General features: G+C 45.1%; 2 protein-coding genes across 3 annotated transcripts in view; one reads left to right on the forward strand and one right to left on the reverse strand.

Annotated features, from left to right (window-relative positions):
- Positions 1–27,876, reverse strand: part of LOC147015219 (uncharacterized) — a 189,349-nt gene that overhangs the window by 16,266 nt on the left and 145,207 nt on the right. The gene's annotated exons all lie outside the window — the stretch shown is intronic.
- LOC147015220 (uncharacterized) lies at positions 3,406–27,684 on the forward strand. Its single transcript, XM_085849177.1, has 13 exons — positions 3,406–3,459; positions 5,874–6,020; positions 6,652–6,812; positions 6,977–7,115; positions 11,019–11,121; positions 12,622–12,731; positions 13,846–13,926; positions 15,043–15,135; positions 18,755–18,915; positions 19,084–19,222; positions 19,412–19,484; positions 19,594–19,728; positions 26,649–27,684. Exons 1-10 carry the CDS (start codon positions 3,406–3,408, stop codon positions 19,211–19,213), a joined length of 1,179 nt encoding a protein of 392 aa, XP_085705303.1. The 3' UTR covers positions 19,214–19,222; positions 19,412–19,484; positions 19,594–19,728; positions 26,649–27,684.

Consider the following 27,876-nt stretch of genomic DNA (forward strand, 5'->3'; position numbering starts at 1 on the left):
AGGGCTTGAAAATAAATCGTCCACTTCTCTCCCCCACTCCGACAATGGTGGGGGAGACGACCTGCAATTTTCATCTGGACGCGTATCATCGTGCAAGTTGTTCAACCACTGACCCCTGCCTGAGGGAGGGTATATTGACACCGTGTATCATTCACAAAGGCAACAGGTTGTAATTTTCAATCACTGAGTGGCTTGTATTTTAATCAGCCAGTGATAGCAAACCACGCTCGAGTCTGTGGTTGATCAGTGCCCCAGACGAGATACACTTCTAGTCTTGGGGGATTTAAATGCATCGACTGGAACTGATAGGGATGGTTATGAGACATGTGTTGGTCCCCATGGGTCAGGAACTATGAACCAGAATAGCATTAAGTTCCTTGACTTTGCAAGAAGTCATGGACTTAGGGTGGCTGGTTCATGGTTTCAGCACCCACAAGCTCATCGCTGGACTTGGTATTCCAACGCTGGCGGTGCGGCAAAGGAGATTGACCATGTCCTCATTGACGGTCGTTGGGGGATGATCCAAAACAGCAGGGTCTACCAGAGTGCTCAGTTCCTCAATACTGACCACAGGCTTGTTGTAGCAACTCTACAGCTGCACCTTAAATCCTGGAGAATGGTCCCATCCCAGCCTAGGCTGGATGTTGGCAAGCGCACGAATGAGAGAGCAGCTGAGGAGTTTGCGAACAGGCTGAGTGGACACTTGGGGGGTCTGGGTGCTTTGGTGTGTCCTGAAGAGTTGTGGAGTGCCTTCAAGACCACCATCCTTGATGTTGCCGGTGGATGTCTTGGAACTCACCGCAGGGCAAAGAAGATTTTTGTCTCTCAAGGGACACAAGATACCATTGACCAGAGTCGCAGGGCCAGAACTGAGCTGTTCAGGGAGCTGAGGCGTAAAACTATACGTGCACTGAGGGTGGGCAAGGAGACCTTTGTGCGAGGAATCTGTGAGGGGGTAGAGCATCACCTGTGGACAGGTGATTCTCGTCCTGCTTACAGGGGAATTCGCGCATTGCGTTCATCCAAGCCAATCCCTCGGAGCACTCCAGTTAGAGCAGAGTGTGGTAGGGTCTTGACAGAGGAGTCTGAAGTGAAGGCCCGCTGAGCCGGTTACTTTGAGCGGTTGTACCAGGCTGATCCGCCAGCTGTGAAGTTGGACGTCAAGGGTGTTACAATCCCTGTTGCTGACCCTCGAATCAACTGTGGTCCACCTTCGCTTGTTGAAGCACGGGCTGCGGTGAACCAGTTGAAACGGGGCAGAGCTCCAGGGATCTGTGGCATCCATGCTGAACTTCTCAAGGCTGGTGGAAATGCTGCACTCATGTCATTGCATGCAGTTTTGTGCTCTGCCTGGAACACAGGCATCGTCCCAACTGATTGGAAGAGGGGCCTTGTTCTTCCTCTCTGGAAAGGGAAGGGTGATCGTCAAGACTGCAACAACTACCGAGGGGTGACGCTGCTCTCAGTGCCCGGCAAGTTCTTTGCTCGGATAATTCTTGATAGGGTTCGCCATCATCTGCTTGAGCACCAGCGTCCAGAGCAGTCAGGCTTTACACCAAAGAGGTCAACGATTGACCGTATCCTTGCCCTTCGTGTCCTCACCGAACGCAGATGAGAGTTTCGGCAGGGGCTGCTTGCAGCCTATGTTGATCTCTGTAAAGCGTTCGATTCAGTGAATCGGGATGTCCTCTGGAGGATTCTTGGTCTTCTTGGGGTGCCACCAAAACTGATCGATCTGATGTCTGAACTCTACTCTGGTACTGAGAGTGCTGTGAAGTGTGGTGGTACCATCTCTGACTTATATCCAGTTGTTACTGAAGTTCCTCAGGGGTGTGTACTTGCCCCCACACTTTTCAGCACTTGTATGGACTGGATTTTAGGGAGGATGTCGGAGAGATCAAGCTGCGGTGTATCGTTTGGGAATGTCAAGATCTCGGACCTTGATTTTGCAGATGATGCAGTTGTCTTTGCGGAGACTTTAGATATCCTTTTGGGGGCCCTCGAGGTGCGGAATGAGGAGTCGGAGCCGCTGGGATTACGGGTTTCTTGGGTCAAAACCAAGATCCAGGCTTTCGGTGACATCTTGGATGCTGCTGTCCTGTCTGTGTCTGTTTGTGGTGAGGATGTTGAGGTCGTGGAGAGATTCACTTACCTTGGCAGTGATATTCATGTCTCTGCTGGCTGTGAGTCAGAGGTCAATAGACCTCTGGGTCGGGCCTGGGAAGTCATGGATTCACTGGATCATGGGGTGTGGTGCTGCCGGTACCTGTGCGGGAGGACGAAAGTCCGAGTCTTCAGGTCCTTGGTACTTCCAGTCTTGCTCTATGGATGCGAGACTTGGACTCTGACAAAGGATCTGAGACGGAGACTTAATTCCTTTGGTACCAGGTCTCTTCGGAGAATCCTTGGCTATCGCTGGTCGGATTTTGTGTCCAACGAGCGATTGCTGAGAGAGACTCGGATGAGATTTGTTACCTGCATAGTCCGTGAGCGTCAGTTGCGGCTGTATGGACATGTGGCTCGTTTTCCTGACGCTGATCCTGCTCACCAGATTCTCTCAGTGAGGGAGTCTCATGAGTGGAGGAGGCCAGTGGGCCGACCACGTGCCTCGTGGTTGCAGCAGGTTGACCATCATCTCAAGGAGATGGGGATGGGCCTGGCATCTGCCTGGGGGATGGCCAGACGGAGGCCCCTGGAGTACCAGCGGAAAGTGGACGCAGCGACGCGCTGTTCTGGCACATGCTCCCATACCTGACCTGACCTGATAGCAAAGCGTGTGACACTTTGTTCCGGCTCGGACATTTTGTGAGTTTGCTTGATTTTGTGTCGTCCACTCACGTGATCAATGTGGCTGCATCTTTGTCAGCCCTGTGTGATTTTTGTGTTTTGCTGAATTAATTTCCCTGCAGCTCTTCTTGTCAAAGATTGAAAGGACAGAATGAGGAGGTAGCAACATCGATGAAATGCAGTGTTTTTGATCAAAATGATAATGCAACAACATATCTGCAAAAAGATCATACCGCTTGCTCTGTGGTAATATCAGAGCAACATGGTGGAAATTCTCATTGTCCATTATTTGCATTTAATTTTGAGGAGCAGGCAGTGCCAACTGTCCTTCTTTTCCTTCTTTTGTATGCTGCACATGACTGCGAGTGGGATCATTGACTGAGGGTGCGACTGTGCCTCTGATGCAACGTTCTCTAGGTTAGGACATGAATTTGTAATTTGTTCAAAGTGCTGGTGATAGCTCACCTACTCTCCGACTCTTCGTGAAGGAAACTGTTGGATCTTTATTGTCCACCAACTAATGTTGACAGACTGGACGCCCAGTCCAATGTCCATCCAAGGGAATCACCTTGCCTACGAGACTGTTTGTGGCTGAGCTGAGATTCAAACCCAGTCTAGATGGCCAGACGGAGGGATATGTGCAGACCTCAAGGCTATTCTGCCACCTCCCAGGTATTGCACATGAAACCGGAACAACATTCAGTTCAGCACCTACCTGTGCCAGGCTGAACAGTTTACGTTTTGTATCCCATTGAAAGGCCGGATCTGGATCTGGACCTGAAGCAAAATGTAATCGGCTTGTGCTTGTTAATCGATGAGAGATCTCAAAGCAACAAGATGCCTTTGCATCAATTTAGCCAAGCAGGTTTAATCAACATCAGAAACCTGGACTAGTCCACATTGAACGTGATGTGAGACTATTCATTTTGGTTGACTTATTCTGTGTCCCTCGTGACAGAATATCATTCCAAATGAAGGTGTCTTACCCTTTATTTGTAGTTTTCACCTTAAAACAAGCTGAGCACAAAACAAATTGAAACTTTTGATTTGATCCATGCACTTGCTCTCAATTTACCTCTGAAAGATATCATACCTTGATAATCTTTAAATATTATCTCACACACACACACACACACACACACACACACACACACACACACACACACACACACACACACACACACACACACACACACACACACACACACACACCAGCATCTTGAACAGAAGAAGAGGTCAACTCAATTGGGATGAAGAACGAATCATATATGCCCAGGACCAAGGACGCAACACTAATCAATCGAAATATTACTAAAACTCTCATCTTGTATGTATGTGTGTATGTATGTATGTATGTATGTATGTATGTATGTATGTATGTATGTGTGTGTGTATGTATGTATGTATGTATGTGTGTATGTATGTATGTATGTATGTATGTATGTATGTATGTGTGTATGTATGTATGTATGTATGTATGTATGTATGTATGTGTGTATGTATGTATGTATGTATGTATGTATGTATGTATGTATGTATGTGTGTATGTATGTATGTATGTATGTGTGTATGTATGTTCCCGAAATACAGCCAAAACGGTACACGATAGCAAAAAATTTTAGGGCCCCCTTACCTTTAGGGCCTGCCGTGTGCAGTATCAATTTTCGTTCTAATTGGGCAACGAAAAATATTATTAAAAAATCAATTCCCGATTCAGTGAAGTACTCTTCGGGAGTATTTGATCAATGCAAACAACCTCAGCGGTATAGTTCGCTGGAGCTTCTTTTTTGTTGTTGTTCAAATGATTTTTTATCATCCGCTGTCACAACTGGAACTCAACGGGTTCACGGGTCATCGAGTGTCTTTGAAAAATTGGCAGGACGAAGCCAATCGGACAAGTGCAGGTTCTGCAAGGTAGAAACAGCAAGCATGAATGACCTCCTATCGAGATGCAAAAACCTCATGTCAGAGCAGCTGCACACACAAAGGCACAACAGGGTATGTGGAGTTACGCATCAGAACATCTGCAGAAATTTCAATATCCCAGCTCCTCAAAACTCATGGAAATGTAAACCAAAAGCAATCATTGAAAACAAGAACATAATGCTCACGTACAATCTGATGATCCCATTCTGCCTGATCATTATAAACAAAGCACTGCAACCAAACATAGTTCTCAGATACAAAAAGGAAAAGAAGGCATTGTTAATTGAGTTTTCAGTACCCAGTGATTTTGATCTAAATAATGCAGAAATCAAGAAAATCCCTGGGAATATTTCCACAAACTTACTACAATTGGAGGCAGTCCAGGGTTTGGTGATGATTCTGAAAAGAGCCATCGGAGCAAAAGTCTGAGAACAATAAAGTTGAACAATTTGGTCCGTGAACTGTGATCCCTTCCCGAAGCTGAGGTGAATACTTTGAGTCCTGGGAAGACTTTGTTCCATCTCCTCATTCCCGTAAATAGAGATAACGATCAACTGCACACACTGGTCATCTTCTCTAATCACTGCTTTGTTCAATATGAGTTTGACATCGCTGAATGTGGAGACCTCTGTGGAATCAGTTTTGGCTTTTTGGCACAGAGTTTAACCATATACAATGTGAAACCACATCCATTGGAATGTTTCAAAAAAAGACCAAATGAACTTCTGAATTTTTACACTAAATGACCACATATTAATTGTGGCTCAGGTCTAAATTATTCAACAATGTGGTTGCAACATCCATGCCGAAGCAACCTCTTCTCTCTCCTTCAGCTCACGTGACCCATTACATGTGATGGACGAATCATAGAAGAGATATTTATTGGTTGGGTGATTTGGTTGAAAACTCTCATTGAGGGGACATGAAAGCAAAACATATAAACTGTTAGTTTATCTCTGATTGTGGGCTTCATAAGGTGGAATGGAGTCCAAGTGCTCAAAATATACACCATCTTATTTTTGGATCACATTTTGAGGACCAAGTTGTGATGTTTTGCTTGAATCTTCAATTTAACTTTCCTGTTTATTGGATTTAACATGCAGAAAACACTTTATTCCTGAAGGTGTTGATAACCGATGTTTTCATTAATACCGTGACAGCCTCAAGGGAAGACCATTGAGGAACTCCCACTTGAACTCTACAAGATTAAAGAAAAAGACTCACTCCTTTCCGAGTTCATACGTCATGAGGCTGATCAGTTTGAGGAGAACGCAGACCTGCAAAGTACAATTCTGAGGAAGTTTGAGGTAAAACACCTTTTTCTTTATTTTCCACATGATTTTTGAAAAAAATTAAAATGAGGGGATATTGTAATCTGCTCCGTCTGTCTGTCTCTATCTGTCTGTCCGTCATGCTATCTCCTCTGAAACGGTTGTGCAGAAATTCACAAAACTTGGTAGTTATGATCACCACATGGCAAGAAGCTGTGACAGCAGTGTCATTTTCGCCCTGCCCCAGGGGTGGGACAAAAAGGGTCAAATCCCCAACAATGCAATTACTGGCACATTTTAAACTGAAACTGAATATGCATTCAACATTAGGGGACGTATTAAGTGTGTCATGAGTTTTTGGATTTGACCCCTGGTTCAGACCTTAAGGGGTTGGGATTTAGGTCCCAAGGGGAAAAAAAATTCATTCAAAGGCTGATATGGCTCATTATTGGTGGAACCTTTTGCCATCTTTCAACTTTGCTTTTGAAGAGAATCGTGGGGATTTGCGATAGCACGCCATAGACTTTGCTTGGTCGGTGGCCTCAGGACCAGGTATTCGGGAGAAACTTGAGTGTTTTCCCTCATGTCGAGCCCCAACCCCCCGGCTATAACAGTACTTTTCCAGTTTGAGTGTGGGGATGACCCTAATTGTGTGTGTTGATGGCAGGTTGGCCTAAAAAATCTTGATTTGCGGTTGAAGTTTGAAAAATCATCACGCTTCATCGCAGAGGGACAAAATAAATCCCTGGTAAAGGAACATGCCCTTATACAGAGTGCATTAAATGAGGAGAAAGCACGAAGTGATCAGCTTTCACGGTCTCTGAGAAGGTACGTACGCATCACCAGGCCCATTTTAACTCTTCTCTCCATTTCTTCAATTGGTTTCTGTGGTTTGTTGTGGAAAAGATCTTTATTTTGCTTGTTCAGTTACCATTATGTATCTTGTGATATACATTGTTCCCTCATGCGGAGACACGTGCTGGATCTTGCAGTGCACAGGAACAGATGGAGAATTTGGAGAAACGTCTCCAAGAGCAGTTCATCGAAGCTCAAGATAGAGTTTCTCAGTTGGAAGCACAACTTCATTCTTCCAAGGAAGAATTGTGTGGAAGTGAAGCTTCATTGAAACTGGTAATTGCAATGATTCGTTCACGTCATTAATAATGTCATCACACCTTATTCGATCATTGTTTGAGTTTTGATCGAGTTTTCAACTCTGTCTTTGCCATTTTGAACTCTCTTGAAGAGCTCACCACAATGGCTGTTGTTATCTTTGAAGAATCTTACAATAATTATTCTTCGTATGAGACTACCTACATATACAGTGACATACAAACAGGACTGGTTTCTTTCATCATCATAGTTCTTGTAAAAGTCATGATTTCTATTTGAAAGCACCAAGAAGCCTTTAACCACCTGTGGTCTCCTTGGTCCGATGGACCAAATTTTTATGAGTTTTTCACAGTCTTGTTGCGTCCCCTCCTGCTGTACTGCTTGAACATTACCTTGTCTTTCACGAAGCCCAGATGTGCTTGGGGCCAATGTGGGGATTATTTGTTTGTTTGTTATTATTATTGCCAGATAACACTGCAATTCTTATGACCCTCGCCAATGGAGAGAGAATTTCATTTATGTCCATTTGTTTCTTTGTTTGTTTGATTGATTGTCTGCACAGAACTTGTGTTTTTCTCCGCAACATCTTGTCGGATTGAGACAAAATTGTCATCAGAGGCGAGACTACTCATGGAGAATGTTTTCATGATAATTACAACGTCATAGGTCACGTGGTGTGGCAGCCATGTTGGATTTATCGGAAAACCTTTAAAAATATTCTTCTCCAGAATGGCTGGACAGATTGAACGGAAGCTTCACACAAATGTTCCCCAAGTTTGGGTGTCCAAGTTTGTTCAGGAATAATTGATAGGTCACGTGGTTTGGCAACTATATTGGAAGGGAGAAAAAAATTATGAAATGACGTTTTCTCTGGAACCGCTTCATCAAGCAATGTGAAACTTCACAATTATCATCTCGAAGTGATGGGGAATACATGTTTTATATTCAAACTTGATCGGCTCACTTGGCTATTCCTGGATGGGTTTCAGGCTGGAGGAGTCGCAGCTGAAATGTGAATCCTATCCACGTTCCTCCTGATGACTTCATCTTTGCATTTTGCTTGTTTGGACGCCTTCTGATGACTCCAATGCAGGACTGCACCAATTTGGTCTTCCATTTGATTTGAATTGAATTTATTTTAATCCCATTCTAAATTCAATTGAATAATAATGTAAAAATAATGGTTCAGGGTCAGGTGTCCAATCAAAGCGGGGTTGCGTCAAAGTGGGTCGTCTTGGTACCCGGTCATCACTGCCAGCAGTTATAAATCGCAGTTCTAATTATGTCTCTTATTAATCTCGTAACACAAGTACACAAATGCCACACAAAATACACCACTCAAAAGAAGCCCTGGCGAGGGTCTGCAATCTATGATTGCTCTTTATCTTGTCATTGTTGTAAATATTATGTGTTAATGAATATATGCTTTCTTGCAATATTATCTTTGCTTTTGTGATATATTATCGTGGTGCTGCGCGGTTAGGTTAATCCCCCCGACCCAATTTGTGGTGACGGGTGGTTAACACCGCCAGCCCGGATGGCCGAGTGGTTTCCCTTCGGAGGCGGACACATTGATCCTCAGAGACTACAACGTGTGCGGAAGGGGCAGGGCACAATGGCGGAGTGATGGAGGAACAGATGGATGCACAAAGGGGTTCATACTCAAACCCCACGACAACTACATGGACACATCATCTTAAAATAAACACGGGATTTGATGAAAATAGGCAAATATTTACAAAGGAAAATAATTCAGAAATAATAATAATCATGAGATAAATTTAACCGAAAATTGAGGTGCCTCTACACGCAGACTTAAATGCAGACAAGGGGAAACAAAATGAAAGAAAATCCTTCCTTTATTCCGGCACTTAGCTTGGCCCAGGGATGGTCTTTTGTGGAACTTGGAATCGAGGCGCTTCATCCTGCACATGTAGACGCGCCCAAAATATGGCGCCAAGCCGTACGTCAGGTAATTCGTGATGGTAATCAACATCAGGGCTGAGAGACCCCGTGCAGCTTCTATTTACAAGCGAATCTGCCGAACGTTCCTCTTTTGCACCCGGTCTGTTTACAACGATTGCCCACACGATGACACGATTTCTGAGGCCCCGTGATCAGGCCACGAGGCATGCTCTCCTTCCCTCCTCAGAAACATACACACTACATATTCACATAATGGGGGAACTTGACCTTAATCCCTATCTAATTAAAACCGTACCACCCCCCTCTCCCCCCCCCCACTGTGTGGTGACATGCAACACTTAAACTCACAGACTCTCGACCTAATTACATCGAGATGTCTCCGACACGTCCACGGACCAAACAACTCCATACGATCCTCTCTTTCTTCTTAAATTCCTCCATCTACCCCCACAACGGTAACAACATGTTGTAATGAGAATGCCATGCCATGGTTGTTGGATGTATGAAGCTGCTTTATCTGCCTTAAAATCTACCTTTATCTGCATTTAAAACATGAGAATTCTTACGGATCTTTTGTGGTATAGTCGTATCTTAATGGGTCTATAGAATCTACAGTCTTCGGCATCTTTTGGGTCCTCTGGGACTTTTGGGTCATCGGGGACTTTTGGGATTTTGTGAGTCCTCAGGGACTTTTTGGACTTTTGGGTCCTCGGGAACTTTTGGTTCTTCAGTACTTTTTGGGAAATTTTAGGACTTTTCGGTCCTTGGGGAATTTTAGGCCCTCAGTGACTTTTTGGGACTTTTGGGTTCTTGAGGAGTTTTGGATTATTGGTGAGTTTTTTTGGACCTTTCGGTCCTCGGGGTCTTTTGGGGGTTTTGGGGTATTTTGGTTCATTTGGGTCCTCGGGAACTTTGTTGGGATTTTTGGATCCTCATGGAGTTTGTGGTCCTTTGGGTCTTTTGGTTCATTTTGGTGTTTTGGGTCCTTGGGGTCTTTTGGGTCATCTGGTTCTTTTGGGTCCTCGGTGACTTTTTGGGACTTTTAGGCCCTCGGGGTGTTTTGGGGTCTTTTGGGTCATCTCGGTCTTTTGGATCCTTGGAGTCTTTTGGGTCTTTTTAAGGGTCTTGGGGCTTCAAAAGGGTCTTCAGTATTTGAAGGGGTCTCAGCAGTCCAAAGGGTCGAAAGGTACATTTCAATTGTGTGCAGTAAATGAAAAGACCAGTAATTAATCAACAAAAGTATGCCTCAGACGGACACACACAAGCACACACACACACACACACACACACACACACACACACACACACACACACACACACACACACACACACACACACACACACACACACACACACACACACCTCATCCATTGATCGTAGGTTCTTTGTTTTTATTCCCCGCCGCGACCCGGGTCGTCCGTCCGTCCGTCCGTCTGGCTGGGCGTCAACATTTATAGCTGTGAGTGCGATAGCTCATAAACTGTTAGCCATATCGATTTGAAATTTGGGTCATACATGTAAGACCTGAAAAGGAAGAACCCTATTGATTTTGGGCGTGGCCGGATTCAAGGGCGAATGGGGCGGCCATCTTGAAAAAAATGTTTTTTGTAATAAATGGAAAACCGCTTATCTGATTTCAATTATTTTTGGTCACTACGTTCCTCACCCCTGGGAACTTTTCCAACATGATTTCGACCCGCTCGGACATCCAATATGTCCGCCAGGCAGCCATGTTGAAAAAAAACGACATTATCGCAATATACAAATGGTGTCTTGTTTCAAATTCACCTCCCTCATTATCTGGAATATGTATGACCTTTTTCAATGGTGGGGATTCCCCATCTCTGATGGGGATGTTTGTTTGTGTTGTTAACCTCTTGTCCTGTGATTTGAGCATGGTTGGAATATTCGTAGAGCTGTGTTGACCTTCAAAATTAGTTGTTGTGTTTTTTTTAATGCAGGATGTGATTACAGTTGTTGCATATTGTGCTTCAGGTTAAAGAACAACAGAAGTGTCTGGAAACTACACATGAGGAGTTCATGAAGGAATTGTTTATCTTGCTGTCTTCACACCTTCCTCTCCACAATAACAATACCGGTCAGTTCATCGTCTGTAATGCTCAAAGGGGCAGTAACATTATCTTTAGATTCTTTGGAATTGTGCTGAAAGTTATTGTCCATGAAGCAGGAAGGAAATTTTCTTGTTTCTCTCAAATTGGGAGGATAATATTTCATTAATGGTCAAATTGTATTGAATATGACTCGACTGTTCATTATAAGGGCAGGAATGATGTTCAACATCACAATTATTTTGGAATTATTACCCCACGTACGTGAAGCACAAAGTGGGGTTAAGCAATTCGTTCATGTCCGTTCGTTCGTCTGTCTGTCCCCAAATGTCAGTTTATGATTGAGGAACAACTTGATTTAAATTAAATGTTATATTTTGAACATGAATCATAAAACAAACATGCCTTTTAATGAACAGTACTTTGGCTCTGAATTCATCCTGATTGCACATTCGCCGAGAGGTGAGATTTTGTTTTTCTACTCTATCTGTCTGCCTGGCAGTGAAACAAAATTATAAATCATTCCAAACCGAAAACTTACTTTTTTAAGGACGTCATAGAGGAGGTTACACACAACCGGCACGAAGAACTGATGTGACGTGTTAGACATGGTGGTGCAATAAGACACTGCGTCAACGACGGTCACGCATCCGTTGTACGACTTTTTAAATCTTTATTTTATTTAAATTGAATTATATACATGAACCCTGTGGAAGACAAATCGCCTTCTTATCACTCCCAAGAAACTCCAGTGGTGCAGTTCTTTGACATGTTAAATAAGGTGGCGTATAAGACTGCTTCCATCGAGCAAAATTTCCGGAAAAAATATTTAACGATCTTTAAAATCATTATTTTATTTAAATGATACACACTGTGTTGAAAACTGCGAGGGGTAATGTGAACTTTCCAGTTAGTAGTTTCAAGTGGTTTTCCAGGCTGGTGTCACTTAAGTGCATTTTCATCCCCTCCAGAGTGGTATTTCTGAGATGTTGTGGGCATTAAAGAGAATAAGTTATTTTGATTATTCGTGTAAATGCAGGAAGGCAGTACAAAGTGTGTGTTCGTGCACGGGTTTATGTCCCTGCCCTGAACGCGCACGTGCATCGAAATTTCTTGAAAACTTCCTCATCTTCTAAAAGGCGATACGAACGACATTTAAATGTTTAAATTTCCCAGCCTTTGTTTGGTTCTTGAGGATAATTGGAAGTGTTTCTAGTTATATTTTTCAGACCTCACCAGAATGGTTTCTCCGATATGGTAGATAAATGTAGTTTGTGAAATCAGCATCTTGTGGAGACTTGATTTATCAGTGTTCCAACCGTATAATCTTAAATATTGATCACCAGTCTGACAATTGTGTACTTCTATCACACACAGGTCCATCAAAATATAAATACCAATCCTAATCTCACAATCACTCCGTGGTCTCTCACTAAATAAATATTGATACGGTACATTGTGCAAACCTTCCATGATCTGAATATCCCGCATCACTCGAAACAAACTTTTGTCTTTTTCATTCTAAAAAGGTTACAAAGTTGGAGATGAGAATTTACTTGAAGACAGCACAAAACTCCGAGACTGCTTCGACCAGACCCTGTCTGATCTTCGGATCTATCTCGAAGATTCTTCAAGGCAGGTGGGTACTGAGCCTGAAAGAGACGAGGAATACTATTAGAGCTGGAAGGTTTTCAAGTGGGTTTGATCATGCTGGATTGATGAACCTTTCATTTCAAAGCTTGTGCAGACATACAATAGACTCTTCTCTCATCTTTGTGAAGTTTATTTCCAGCCATGGTGTAAAATATTCGTAAAAGGGGGGAGATGGGAACGCATCATGATCTTGGAAAGGGAAGCGTAAGGGAGATTTATCGATCAGCAACAGGGCGTCATGTTAATGAGGCAGCCCGGTGTGGCAAGATGTCTTGGATTCTGCAGATATGCACAGTTTGCACACTCACTTTTGAGCTGTTGACCCTGGGTTTGAATCTGGACCCTCTTTAAACCATCTCTGTTGTTTCGCATGGAGAGAGATGGATCAATGTTTAAATTGGCCATCAAAAGGATGTGAAGCTGTCAGATTCATCTGTCAGCATTTGTTGATGGATGATTAAGGTTTCAGTGTCTTTTTCGAAGAGTTTACAAGTTATTCTTGGGATCCGAGGGTCCTGAGTTCAGATCCCATTCTGCTGTTGAATTAACACCAGGTGGGGTTGACTATGCCTGTCATCCTTCCGATGTCGGCAAAATGAGTGACAGCCTGCTGGTATGCTGTGTCGGAGTGGCGACCCATCCAGAATTGTGCCCAATCGCCCAGGAGAATGCTGGGGCAGCACCAACGCTCTGCACAGAGTGTGGTCCCAACGCATTGGATTGTAATCAAAGTTATTGCTGGAACGCTGATAAAATTTAACATTCTTACTCGGACCTAAAGGGGGCACTGCATCACTTCAGCATGACAACACTCACGATATTTGGAAACACGATTTATGGAGTCCGCAAAATACGTGGGATTGAAAATCCAGCATTGGAGTTGTGTTTTGTTGTGAATGTTAAACAATATATTCTTGTCCAGTTTAATAACAACATCCACAACTAGTTTGAAGAATGAAATTAAACCTTGAGTGGGAATTGATTGCTGGGGAAATATTTTTGTGTCGTGATGTGTTTTACGTCCTCGATGTGTCAAATTGTTGGTTCCTCACCACAGTGATGTTTGTAATCCTTATATTGCTCGTTTGATTCATTTTCAGGTTGAAGTGCTGAAAACTGCCAATGAAGAAAAAAAGAAAGAATGTGAATTGTATAATTCACGATTTCAAGAGGCAGTTCAGGTGCTCATGAACATATCAACTTTGTTTCGTGTTTGTCACAAGAGAACATCTATTTATTACATACACACAGGTGGCATGGTTCCCTTATTTCCCTGTGTCCATTTTCCTATCTTCTCGACTTCCTTTTTACCTCCGCCACCAAAGGTCGATGGAGGTTATGTTTTCACCCCTTTCTGTCTCTGTCTGTTTAGCTGTCTGTAAACAGGATATCTCAAAAAGTTGTGGACGGATTCGGATGAAATTTGGTGGGCAGTTTGGGTATGTGACAAGGATGCATTGATTCGATTTTGGTGAAGGTCCAGATCTGTATCTGGCGACTTGAAATTTTAAAATGATTCTTCACCATTGAGAGATGGGGCTCGGAACTATAAGAAGCATGACATCGCAAAAAGTTACGTGCAGATTTGGACAAAACTTGGTGGACAGGTCGGGTGTGTGATGAGGAAGAAGTGATTTGATTTTGCTTAAGATCCGAATCCGGAGACCAGAATTTTTTTTTAATCTTGAGGTGATTCTTCACCATTGAGAGATTGGGCCAAAAACGATATGAAGAACGGTATTTCAAAAAGTTGACAGATTCGGACGAAACAACGTGGATGAGTTGGTTCGGTGACGAAAACAAGCCAATTCGATTTTGGTTCAGGTAAGCAGATCCGGCCTATCAGTGGGATACAAAATGTAAACTGTTCAGCTTGGTGGACATATGTTCTCTACTGAGTGCTGTTCTACTTTCAAATATGTTACCCATGACTACCTCATGTCTCACCCATGCACGTCCACGATCTCTTCAACCCAAGCTGATTGTTTCCCATTGTATTACTCTCCGGGCCATTGTAACTTGTGTTTGTTTTCTTCCCCATTTCCTCCATGTGTATGTCCATCCCCTCCATACCTCTGGTACTTTGTTAACCTGCTGTTCATTGTCTATTCAGCTCCTCTCTGAGACTAGACCTAAAAAACAAAAATACATTTTACATTCATTGTATCCAAGGTTGTGTCCATCACCCTGATGATGAATGAGAATCATGTGACAATGAAAAGCCTTTCATCAATGTTTGGGGTGTGATGAATCCTTACGTAGCTAATGTGCTCCTGTATTGTTCTTGTTTTGTATAGGAAGCGGGAATTCGGATAACGGAGTTGGAGATGAACTTGGAAACCGAGCGTTTATCCCACATGAAATCCAACATTGAAACCGATATGGTCCGGGTGAGTTAATTTACTCGTTTAAGTGTTGTTTCCTTTATATTTGTGACTTAAATGATACATTTACATTCATGTGATTGTTTTTCCATTTCCCATCAAGTGGGGTCATGCCCGAAACAATCTGGTACAACAACAAATGCAACATTGTCATTGGGAACCGGCCTGGAATGATTCTTCATGCATACACATACGGGTATCACTTTCCCCAACACCCCATGATGAAGTCGAAACACTCAGTTCTGTTCATGGTTCAGAACATCTCACAATAGTTATGTCCTTCAGTTTACAATAGTTATGTCCTCGTCAATGGTAAGATTACGTTTATGGGGTGTGTCTGGAATGGAATTGTTTATTGTTGATATTCTACGATCAACTTCAAACAAGATGATGTGACAGAAGTGAAAGCATCCTCTCTGAGTCGAGGAATATATTCAACCCTCGTTTTTTAAACACAAAGTTGAGGCTCATGGAATAGCTGGAACACAGAACAGATCAGGACACAACATTAGAAATGGAACTGCAGAAGGTGGAAATTCCAACAGCCAGGGGAGGGAGAAAATAGATGGAAACGGACAAACAATAGATGTAGTTTACGATAAGGGGTAGGGGAGAATGCAAAGGATAGACAAGATGGAGAAAGAAGCAACGTTTTGGGAGGGGTGTAGGTGGTTTAATGGGTGTGGAAAAGATCATGGTTTGAGATGGGGAATGATTTGAGATGGTGGTGAACAGCTGTCTTGAAGACCTGGAGGGAAGATTGAGATTGAAGAGTGTTGAAGTTAGTTCCACAGGTGGGGAAAATAGAGGAACAAATGAGTGGAAGTGAGATACCTGGCGGGGGGAGGGGGGTGGACAAAGCACGGAGAAGGTATGGTGCATGACTGGAAATTAGCTGGAAGAAGAGACACCACTCACCCTTCAAGTGAAAGACCCATACAGTTTTGAGAGATTCTGATGATCTTGAAAGACTTGATTTCTACGACATTAAGCTGTAGATGAAAGCCTTGTCGGAGGATAGGAACTCAGGTGTGCCAAGGAAGGACTTTGCATGACTGAGAAAGCTCAGATATCTGGCTTTGGAGGAGACCAACTTTGAATTGTTGCTTGCCCAAGAGAGATCATCGCTGAGAGTGAGACCCAGGAGTTGAAGTGACTGAACCTCTTTGAGAGGATTGTTGAAAGAAAGTAAATGAGAGGGTTTTCGGCATGGTCCTTTCAGGTGGGTGGCCGGGGGGGAGCAATATGGTGGGGGGAGAGAGAGAGAGACCATGTGAGGTGAGGGAAGTTGTTGACGGGCGGCGAGCATACACTAGAGATAGATTTGACAAGGCATCAACAGGTTTTAGAAGAGGGAGACAACTTTGATAGCTCATTCTTGTGAATGGACAGATGTTGTTTTCTGGATCTCCTCAGAGCAGATACAAGAAACACACGTCTTGTGGAATGATCTGAGGTTGCCGACAATTGGATATGCCTTCCAGAAGGAGAATGCAAGTTGTGTTCAGACAACTGCCTCACCACATGATTCAGAGTACCAAGAGCAGAAAGATAGGTAAGATAACTGAAGATGAGATGCGATGACTTTGTATGAGAGAGAAAGGCTTCTATGGAAGAATTCCCAGGCTGAATTAATATCAGGGGTGGTCGATATAGGAGAGCAGTCCTGCAGTGTGATGGCTGCTTGCAGTCCCTGGCAGTTTGTCTGAGTGAACTGCCAGACTTGCTGGTGCTGATGCTGTTCTCCGAGAATGGCCAGAGAGATTCTGACCTTCACAAGCACATGGGCAGATCAGATGAACCAATTGGAACAAAGCGTAAGATACATTGACGGGGAAGTTGGTCATCACCAAATCCAGAAGGGAATATTTGCAATTGGGAGAAATCCGGGTGTGGAAAGTTTACAGATTCAGTCCGTCCCATGGAGTCACAGAAGTCCTTTGCAGAAGTGCCATGGCTGTTAAGAGAGGTACCAAACCCAACCAATCAGCATGGTGATAATTGCAATCACCACATATGAGGAAGAGAGAGAGAGTTGGGATGAGTGATTTAATGTTGGTTCATGGTGAGAGAGAGAGAGAGAGAGAGAGAGAGAGAGAGAGAGAGAGAGAGAGAGAGGGAGAGAGAGAGAGAGAGAGAGAGAGAGAGAGAGAGAAAAAGAGAGAGAGAGAGAGGCAGAGAGAGAGAGAGAGAGAGGCAGAGAGGGAGAGAGAGAGGCAGAGAGAGAGAGAGAGAGAGAGAGAGAGAGAGAGAGAGAGAGAGAGAGAGAGAGAGAGAGAGAGAGGCAGAGAGAGAGAGAGAGAGAGAGAGAGAGAGAGAGAGAGAGAGAGAGAGAGAGAGAGAGAGAGAGAGAGAGAGAGAGAGAGAGAGAGAGAGAGAGAGAGAGAGAGAGAGAGAGAGAGAGAGAGAGAGAGAGAGAGAGAGAGAGAGAGAGAGAGAGAGAGAGAGAGAGAGAGACAGAGAGAGAGAGAGAGACAGAGAGAGAGACAGAGAGAATAAGATTGGGGCGGTTGGGATTACACATTTTTAAAGAAGAAGGGGCTTCGAACGAAAAGTATATAATGAGTAACGAGGGGTCACTGTTAGCAGCATGGTGAGGTGGGAACAGAGGGGAGGTCACAGCCAGAGGTACTCCTGGGGTTTGGGAAGTGAAAAAGCAGGACACAGAATGAGAAATGAAGTTCCTGACGTGCAGTGCAACTCCACCACCAGGATGGGGTTCATGTCGATCAAACCAGAGGAGGCAATAGCCAGAGAGGGACTATTTAAGGAGTGAGGGACGTCCTGTGAGAGGAAGGATAATGTTAAACAGATGATGTCCGAATTATCAGCAGCGGCCTGGATTGAGAGTTCTGTCAGATGGAGTGGAGGCCGCGCATGTTTGAGATCCACACAGTTGGGCACGGGGGAGGAGCTGCTGACAGGACTTCGGGATGTGTGAAGGAGCAAGGAGAAGGCGTGGGGTAGGGGGAAGCCGGGAGGTTGTGGGGAGTGGGAGGGTTGAAACTGGGAGGGTTTGGGGAGGGGGCGACACAGGGAAGGGCAGGGCCAAAGCTTGCTGGGAGGGGGGAGAAGTGTGTGGGGGTGGGGAAATTGAGAGGGCGCAGGACGAGGTGAAAGTTTAGAAGGCATGGGACAAGGGGGAAACAGATGGGGGGATGGGCGTGACATGAAGTGGTTTGACACTATGAATGGACATGAAGTAGAAATTATTGCCTCCACAACCTCTGCAAAATTGACACCTCACGATTTCCAGACTGGATAACCTGTGACAGACTTCATGGGTTAAGTTGTGGTTAAAATGTTTTTGGTTGAAGGCATGGAGGGAAATTTGGCGGCAAGTGGAAGAGGAAGCTTCATGAACGAAACTTTCAGGAGTGGGGGAGGTTTTGGGAAATAAGCATTGTCAAAGAGGACACGATGAGATTTTAATGAAGAAGAAGAATGACTAGGTTTTCCTGATGGAGTAAAAGGAAGCGGAAGGAATGTAAAAATACATTTTGGAAGAGTTGTTTTCTGTGAAAAGGTTTCAAAGAAGAAATGTCTTATTCAGTGAAGGTGAATTTGAAGTGAATGTTTTCAGATTGAGAGTGTGGATTGCTTTCATGGTGTTTGTTGATTTCAGGTGCGGCTACGGGACCTCGAGACTATATTCGAGATGGAAAAAGTATCTCGAACAATCGTGGAGGAAAAGCTTCAACTCCTCCACAAGCAGCATGGTTTGACGGAGTGTGCACTGGAGAAAGGCAACGCACACAGTGCACAGCTCTCTCAGTCTCTAGAATGGTACGATGGGGGTAATGATGTCCTGACTATCTTCTCTCACACTTGTCTCTTGTGGTATCCACACAGTTTGTTGTGCAAATGGTTCTTCTTTTGGATGTACACTTGCAGTTGTGTATCTTCTGATGTATGTTGTGCCCTAACCTGGAGTTATTTTCCTGGATCTTGCAGTGTCCAGCAGGGTATGGCAAGTTCAGACCAATATTTGCAGCAACAACTTGAGGCGGCCAAGCAGATGGTTTCTGATTTAGAAGTTCAGCTTCAATCATCTCAACAAGAATTGACAAGAAGGAAGAAATAACATCTTCTGGTATGGTACCACTTTTAAATAAAACAAACGAAGCTTGATCACATCCTCATGTTCAGCTTTTTATCCATTGTAAGATGATCAGATAATTGCACGAGCTATCCCACCTCTACCATGTTGTATTCTCATAATTGTTCATGAACTTTCCAACCTTGTCCTTTGTGACGTTTCTTTTCTGTTAACCACACGAAGTGATGCAAGAACTCGACTGGAGGATAACGAAGTGAGGACCAAAGAGGACAAAACCCCCATGAAACTGGACATGGTGAGATATTACTTGAGGAGGCATCACTTCGGCACACTTCGTTTTCCTTATTATTCAATCATGCTGCCTGGCAGATGGAGCTTCTTATGAATTGTCTCCACTCTTATAGGTCATGGACTCGAACCGTCAGGTCACCCCTCACTGCTTATGGTCACCACTCGCAGCTTCGGAGCACCACTCGCCACTTCTGGTCACCATTACAGCTTCTGATTTCTCTGGTGCAGACATCAGGTCAAAAGCACATGTAAGTAAAGAAAAAAGAAAGTAATGCTCATGTAAACAGATTACGAAGGGAATCCACTTCAAGGATTAGAACTGGAGCATCGATACGTTATGATCCTCGTACACAAATACTGTACGCCTTATGATGAACATCTAAAAGTGAAGTTACTATGCCACGTGGTTTCCCTTTATCCCTGACCGCATCCGTGCAACAATATAATTTAATGGTCCATTGGTAAAAGCCACGGCCCATTCAATCTTCCTGGTTCAAATTCAGCGGATGGGTCAAAATGACCGCTACCGCCAGGTATGTTCAAAGCCCCAAGTAACTTCCTGGGCCTGTTTGCCACGTTACGATGCTCGAAGGGACCGTGGAATTTACCCGAGGAAGCACCGAAACTAATTGCCGGTTTCACAATGCAGGTTTGTTGCACATTCTCCCCCGTCTTGAATGCAAGGCTCTTGTGTATGTGTGTTGAAATGAGAACAGATGAAAATAACATAAAACACAGAGGTTATAATTGGGGGTTTCCACAACATTAGGGCCGGGAAAACAAACATCTGTCTCCATGTTATAGCGATGCATATCTAACCTCACAATTAATAACATGATGCTTATTCTAAACAAATGTTAAGGAGATAAGTGAACTAAACCAAGCAGTTTCATTAACCCTAAAGCATCATTCCCACAACACGGTGTTGGGGTTGTTGTGTTTTGGACAACATATTCTTGTGCAGTTTCATAACAACGACGACAAGTTTGTGGAATTGTAATTAAACCTTGAGTGGGAATAAATCGCTGGAGAAATGTTTTTGTTTCATGAAGAGTTTTATGCAAATTCTTCTCTGAAACTAGACATATGATTTTGATGAAAACACGATGAATTACGTGCTGTTTGAACATCAGTTGCAGACTCCATGTACGCTAATTAATGACGTACAATTGAATGTACCCGCCATGGTGAAGCAGTGTGACTATGTCTATTAATTACGTACTGTTTGAACGTCTGTTGCACCCTGACTTCACACATATAAATATTAATTACATACCATTGGAATGTCCGTTTTGTCCTTTTGGACTGCTGAGACCCCTTCGGAGTGCGGAGCGGAAGGGCGGAGGAGCTCCTTGTGAGCCAACGGCCATCCATATCTAGTGCCCAACTGTGTCTGCGGACGTCCTCCTGCAGTTGGGTTACTTTTTTATTAGGAGGTTGGTGGCAAGATTTGCACTCCGGCCACCGTAAAACCCTTCATTCCGCAAAACACAAAAACGCAAAAAAATCTGAAAACCCACTCCGTGGGAGTACCTCCTGCACAGCTTCCCTTCGCACAGGGCAGCTCACCGGATGATGGGATTGGGGCAAAGCCTTCGGGACCCCCAATCTTTGTGATAGGAGGGAAACCACGGGGTAACATCCCTGAGTCAGATTGCGGGAGTGTGTGTCGGAGTGGTGCTGAGGTGTCGTCCACCAGACAGCGGTCTCCTTGGCTTAACCTGAGGCGGTCCCTTCGGGTGGGTGCCTGGAATGTCCTATCCCTAAGAGAGGATGATCACCTGTCTCTGTTATCATCTGAGCTCAAGCGTTTGGACATCGGGATTGCAGCTCTCTCTGAGGTTCGGAGACCGGATTGCGGCGAGATAATGGTGGGTGGTTATACCGACTATTGGTCTGGTCGCTCTGATGGTTACCATACTCAAGGAGTTGATGTAGCTGTGTCCAATAAGCTGACCCCAATGATAATTGAGGTAACACCGGTCAACGAGCATATTATGAGATTAAGGATTCGTCACTCCTTCGGTGTCATTTCCCTGGTCTCTGTTTATGCTCCGACTGAGCCGAGTGATCTCAGTGTGAAGGATGCATTCTACGCCACACTCGAGTCTGTGGTTGATCGGTGCCTCAGACGAGATACACTTCTCGTCTTGGGGGATTTCAATGCATCGACTGGAACTGATAGGGATGGTTATGAGATGTGTGTTGGTCCCCATGGGTCAGGAACTATGAACCAGAATAGCACTAAGTTCCTTGACTTTGCAAGAAGTCATGGACTTAGGGTGGCTGGTTCATGGTTTCAGCGCCCACAAGCTCATCGCTGGACTTGGTATTCCAACGCTGGCAGTGCGGCAAAGGAGATTGACCATGTCCTCATTGATGGTCGCTGGAGGATGATCCAGAACTGCAGGGTCTACCGGAATGCTCAGTTCCTCAATACTGACCACAGGCTTGTTGTAGCAACTCTAAAGCTGCACCTTAAATCCTGGAGAATGGTACCATCCCAGCCTTGGCTGGATGTTGGCAAGCTCAGGGATGAGAGAGTAGCTGAGGAGTTTGCGAACATGCTGAGTGGACACTTGGGGGGTCTGGGTGCTTTGGTGTGTCCTGAAGAGTTGTGGAGCGCCTTCAACACCACCTTCCTTGATGTTGCGGGTGGATGTCTTGGAACTCACCGCAGGGCAAAGAAGAATTTTGTCTCTCAAGGGACACTGGATACCATTGACCAGAGTCGCAGGGCCAGGCTGAATGGCAGAGCTGAGCTGTTCAGGGAGCTGAGGCGTAAAACTGTACGTGCACTGATTGTGGACAAGGAGGCCTATGTGCGAGGAATCTGTGAGGGGGTAGAGCATCACCTGTGGACAGGTAATTCTCGTCCCGCTTACAGGGGAATTCGCGCATTGCGTTCATCTAAGCCCATCCCTCGGAGCACTGCAGTTCGAGCAGAGAGTGGTAGGCTCTTGACAGAGGAGTCTGAAGTGAAGGCCCGCTGGGCCGGTTACTTTGAGCGGTTGTTCCGGGCTGATCCCCCAGCTGTCGAGTTGGACGTCAAGGGTGTTACAATCCCTGTTGCTGACCCTCAAATCAACTGTGGTCCACCTTCGCTTGTGGAAACACGGGCTGCGGTGAACCGGTTGAAACGGGGCAAAGCTCCAGGGATCTGTGGCATCCATGCTGAACTTCTCAAGGCTGGTGGAAATGCTGCACTCGTGTCATTGCATGCAGTTTTGTGCTCTGCCTGGAACACAGGCATCATCCCAACTGATTGGAAGAGGGGCCTTGTTGTTCCTCTCTGGAAAGGGAAGGGTGATCGCCAAGACTGCAACAACTACCGAGCGGTGACGCTGCTCTCAGTGCCGGGCAAGGTCTTTGCTCAGATACTTATTGATAGGGTTCGCCACCATCTGCTTGAGCACCCGCGTCCAGAGCAGTCAGGCTTTACACCAAAGAGGTTAACGATTGACCGTATCCTTGCTCTTCGTGTCATCACCAGGGAAATCTCCTGACAAGGTGGAGAGCTTGCTTTCAAACCTCGAGTCAGATTCTGCAACCGGTCCAGACGGCATCAGCCCACGTGTCCTCAAAGCCTGCTCTTCTGCTCTTGCTCACCCTCTCTCTGTTCTATTCACCCTCTCATTTGCCAAAGGTCATCTGCCATCTGCTTGGAAATCTGCTAACATCACTGCCCTGCATAAAAAAGGTGCAAAAACAGATCCCTATAACTACAGACCAATCAGCCTTCTCCCAATCATCAGCAAGGTGATGGAATCCATCATCGCCTCAGATATGAAATCCTTCCTCTTCTCCAATGGCTTGATTTCCAATCATCAATTTGGTTTCAGACCAGGTCACTCGACCCTGGATATGCTACTTCTGCTCTCCCATCAATGGATGGAGGTCCTCAATGCCAGACAGGAAATCCGAGCCGTATCCCTGGACATATCACGTGCTTTTGACACAGTCTGGCACCCTGCCCTACTCACCAAACTCTCTTCCCATGGTATTCAAGGCCATCTCCACTCATGGCTCGCAGACTTCCTCTCCTGTCGCAGTCAACGTGTGGCCCTAAATGGAGTTCTTTCATCCCCTCTTCCTGTGCAGGCTGGAGTTCCTCAAGGTAGCGTTCTGGGCCCTGTTCTTTTTCTGGTTTTCATCAATGATCTCTCGGACTCTCTGGAAAATCCTCTATTTCTCTTTGCCGATGACTCCACCCTCTGCCATACCATCTGTCATCCCTCAGACCGGCAAGCAGCAGCTTCTTCACTCACTGCAGATCTGGATAAAATCACAAACTGGTCCAACATGTGGAACATGTCTTTCAATCCAGACAAATCTCACACTCTCACTATGTCTCTTCGCAAGGACCGTTTACAAAACCCCCCCATCCACTTTCTCAACAATCCTCTGGAAGAAGTCTTTTCTTTCAAGCTTCCAGGTCTCACTATCTGCCATGACCTTTCCTGGGAAAGTCACATTTCCAACCTCGCCTCAAAAGCCAGTCGCCGACTGGGAATCCTCCGTCGTGCTAAGTCCTTCCTCGGCCCTCTTGAGCTCCTGACCACTTACAAAGCTTTTGTCCGTAGCCTGATGGAGTACTGCTCTCCCCTCTGGGCTGGTGCTCCTGCCTCCCACCTTTCTCGGCTTCACGCTGTCGAAACCAGGGCATTTAAGATCATCGGCATCTCCCGCAATGAAGCTGAGTCTTTGGGCCTCTCACTCAATCACTGCAGGTTGGTCGGTGGTCTTTCTGTCTTCTACCGACTCCTCTCCAGCGTTGCCCCCCCTGCTCTCTCTGCGATTTGTCCCCACCACATTTCCACAGGGCGCTCAATGTCCGCCAACAACCCCCTTCTGGTAAAACTACCAAAATCACGAATCACTGCTCATCTTCACTCTTTCATTCCTCTTTTTTCCCGCCTTTGGAATAAACTTCCTCACTCTATTCTTTCCCATTCTTCCCTCCAGGCTTTCAAAACAGCTGTTCACCACCACCTCTTATCTTCCCCCATCCAAATCCTCGATCTTTTCTACCCCTGATAATCCACCGAAGCCCACTTCCTTCATTTCTCCCATTTTCCTTCCTGAAAGTCCCTGAAATGTCCATCTTCTCTTCGCCATGTTCCCCGTCCCATCCCGATCCCTCTCCCTTCCACAGTTCACCTAATGTGTCTGTTCCCCACTGTTTTGTCCCTTCCACTCCCGCCCCTCTTGTCTCATGCCTCCTTGCTGTGAGTTGTGTGTTAGCTCTCATACGAGCCTCGACCAAGGTATACAAAAAAAAAAAAAAAAAAATCACCGAACGCAGATGAGAGTTTCGGCAGGGGCTGCTGGCAGCCTATGTTGATCTCTGTAAAGCATTCGATTCAGTGAATCGGGATGTCCTCTGGAGGATTCTTGGTCTTCGGGGGGTGCCACCAAAGCTGATCGATCTGATGTCTGAACTCTACTCTGGTACTGAGAGTGCTGTGAGATGTGTTGGTACCATCTCTGACTTATATCCAGTTGTTACTGGAGTTCGTCAGGGGTGTGTACTTGCCCCCACACTTTTCAGCACTTGTATGGACTGGATTTTAGGGAGGATGTCAGAGAGATCAAGCTGCTGTGCATTGTTTGGGAATGTCAAGATCTCGGACCTTGATTTTGCAGATGATGCAGTCATCTTTGCGGAGACTTTAGATAACCTTTTGGGGGCCCTCGAGGTGCTGAATGAGGAGTCAGAGCCGCTGGGATTACGGGTTTCTTGGGTCAAAGCTAAGCTCCAGGCTTTCGGTGACATCTTGGATGCTGCTGTCCTGTCTGTGTCTGTTTGTGGTGAGGATGTTGAGGTCGTGGAGAGATTCACTTACCTTGGCAGTGATATTCATGTCTCTGCTGGCTGTGAGTCAGAGGTCAATAGACGTCTGGTACGGGCCTGGGGAGTCATGGATTCACTGGATCATGGGGTGTGGCCCTGCCAGTACCTGTGCTGGAGGACGAAAGTCCGAGTCTTCAGGTCCTTGGTACTTCCAGTGTTGCTCTATGGATGCGCGACTTGGACTCTGACCAAGGATCTGAGACGGAGACTTAATTCCTTTGGTACCGGGTCTCTTCGGAAAATCCTTGGCTATCGCTGGTCGTATTTTGTGTCCAACGAGCGGTTGCTGAGAGAGACTCGGATGAGATTTGTTACCTGCATAGTCCGTGAGCGTCAGTTGTGGCTGTATGGACATGTGGCTCGTTTTCCTGACGCTGATCCAGCTCAACAGATTCTCTCAGCGGGGGAGTCTCGTGAGTGGAGGAGGCCAGTGGGCCGACCACGTGCCTCGTGGTTGCAGCAGGTTGACCATCATCTCAAGGAGATGGGGATGGGCCTGGCATATGCTCGGGGGATGGCCAGACGGAGGCCCCTGGAGTACCGGCGGAAAGTGGACGCAGCGACGCGCTGTTCTGGCATGTGCTCCCATACCTGACCTGACCTGACCCCTTCGACTGTTTGAAGACCCAAAATACCCCAAGGACCCTGAGGACACAAAAGTCACCGAGGACCCAAAATACCCTGATAACCCACAAGACCCCGAAGACCATTTTGACCGTCAAAAAAGGTAAAAGGCGTAAAACGGGTCGAAAGGAGTTTTAAGACCCTTTCAACCCCTTTCACCATTACGACACTTTTGACTCCTTGAGATCCCTTCATCCTTTCGACCTTTTACACCCTTTAGACCCCCGAGCACCGAAAGACCTTTACACCCCTTAAGTCCCTTTAAACCCCTTCGACCTGACTACCATTTTGACCCCATGCAGCCTTCAGAAAGATGAGACAGCTGAGACCCTTGACCATTTTGAGGTATAGACCAATTGGACCTTCTCATATTTCAAATTACAAATAAATATAATGTTACCAATATTACAAATATATTTGTACAAAAGAAATGTTTGTATTATGATTGGTGTATATCTTGACAACACAGCAAATGTTTAACATAAATCTCTGTCAGGATGTTTGGTGAAGCAAGCACAGCCAGCCGATCCACATGAATACTGCATAAAAACCTAAAAACATCGTGCAGCCGTGAAGCTGTCTGATTTTATGTCTCCTATTAATTACGTGCTGTTTGAATGTCATTTGTACCCTGACTTCACACATGTCCATTAATTACGCACGATTGGAATGTACCTTTCGATCCTTTAGACTACTGAGAACCTTTTGACCGTTGAAGACCCAGAAGACACGGAGGATTTCAAAGACCCAAAAGACACAAAAGACCTTGAAGGACTCAAACGACCCTGTGGAAGTGTAAAAATTATCTTAAAATATTTCGTTCTTGTCAACACAACTCTCAGTGTCCATATACAACTCAGATTTTAAAATATATACTTGATAATGGATCAGCGCAGACTGATGGTAGTTTTATAATGGATAGATATAGTGTTGCTGAGGCCGTCCCGAGTGATGGTAGTTTTATAGAGAGGCCGTCCGATGAAAACATGGGATGTGTTGCTGAGAGATGATCATTGAGTTTCAGGCCGAACAAGAGGGCGAGGGATCATGCAACCTGGAAAGCAGCCATTAGGTGAACCACGGCTGACACATGCAAGCATGGAAAAGTACGTGGAACGATGATGATGATGGTGTGCTCCTTTACTGCATAACAAATATAATCTTTTCTTCCATTCCACTTGTTTGGCAAGTTAAATGAAATAAAACCCTGTCTGAAGACAGCTGCCTTTCCTCAGTGCCAGTGACGCATGAGAATGCTTTATTTTTATTAATGAATGCATATAATATGCTGAATAACATTTTGCAAGGGTGTAAAACTTTAGGGATCACATGATATCGCACAACATCAAGGTTTCTGGAACACATGGCATTATTTTGATGGAATGAAGCATGCATTATGGAAGAGTCGTGGAGATGGAGGGCTGTGAAGCACTGAAAATGCCTGATAAAGGTTGAAAGTTCCCGAGGTCAAACCCAAGGAATTTGTTTCAATATGCTGAAACATAATCTTGTTTAACTGACTGGATAACACATCTGTTGTTTTGTTGTTGACACCTGGTGTTGGTCAACTCGCTTGCACATGAGCCGGCCACCTCCCTATTTCCTCTTCCCTCGATAAGAAACTCTGGTTGAAACATCAAGCCAGAGAGATAAAACTTTGCATTGATTGTCTCTCTCCATGCGCACATGTTAACAAATGATTAAACTTTCACTGTGACTGGTGTAACTTGATTGAGGCTTTAAATTTTCCACCACAACCCATTTGACCCAGAAGACTCAAAAGACTCCAGAGGACATAAAAGACCCTGAAGATCCAGATGACCCAAAATACCCAAAAGATCCTGATGACCCAAAAAATCCCAATGAACCCAAGACCTAAAAGACCCCTTTTACCTTTATGATAATTAAGACAATCTTT

This window comes from Eptatretus burgeri, chromosome 12, assembly GCF_056783735.1.
Source record: "Eptatretus burgeri isolate ZD-2024b chromosome 12, Ebu_testis_v1, whole genome shotgun sequence".
Taxonomy (NCBI): Eukaryota; Metazoa; Chordata; class Myxini; order Myxiniformes; family Myxinidae; genus Eptatretus; species Eptatretus burgeri.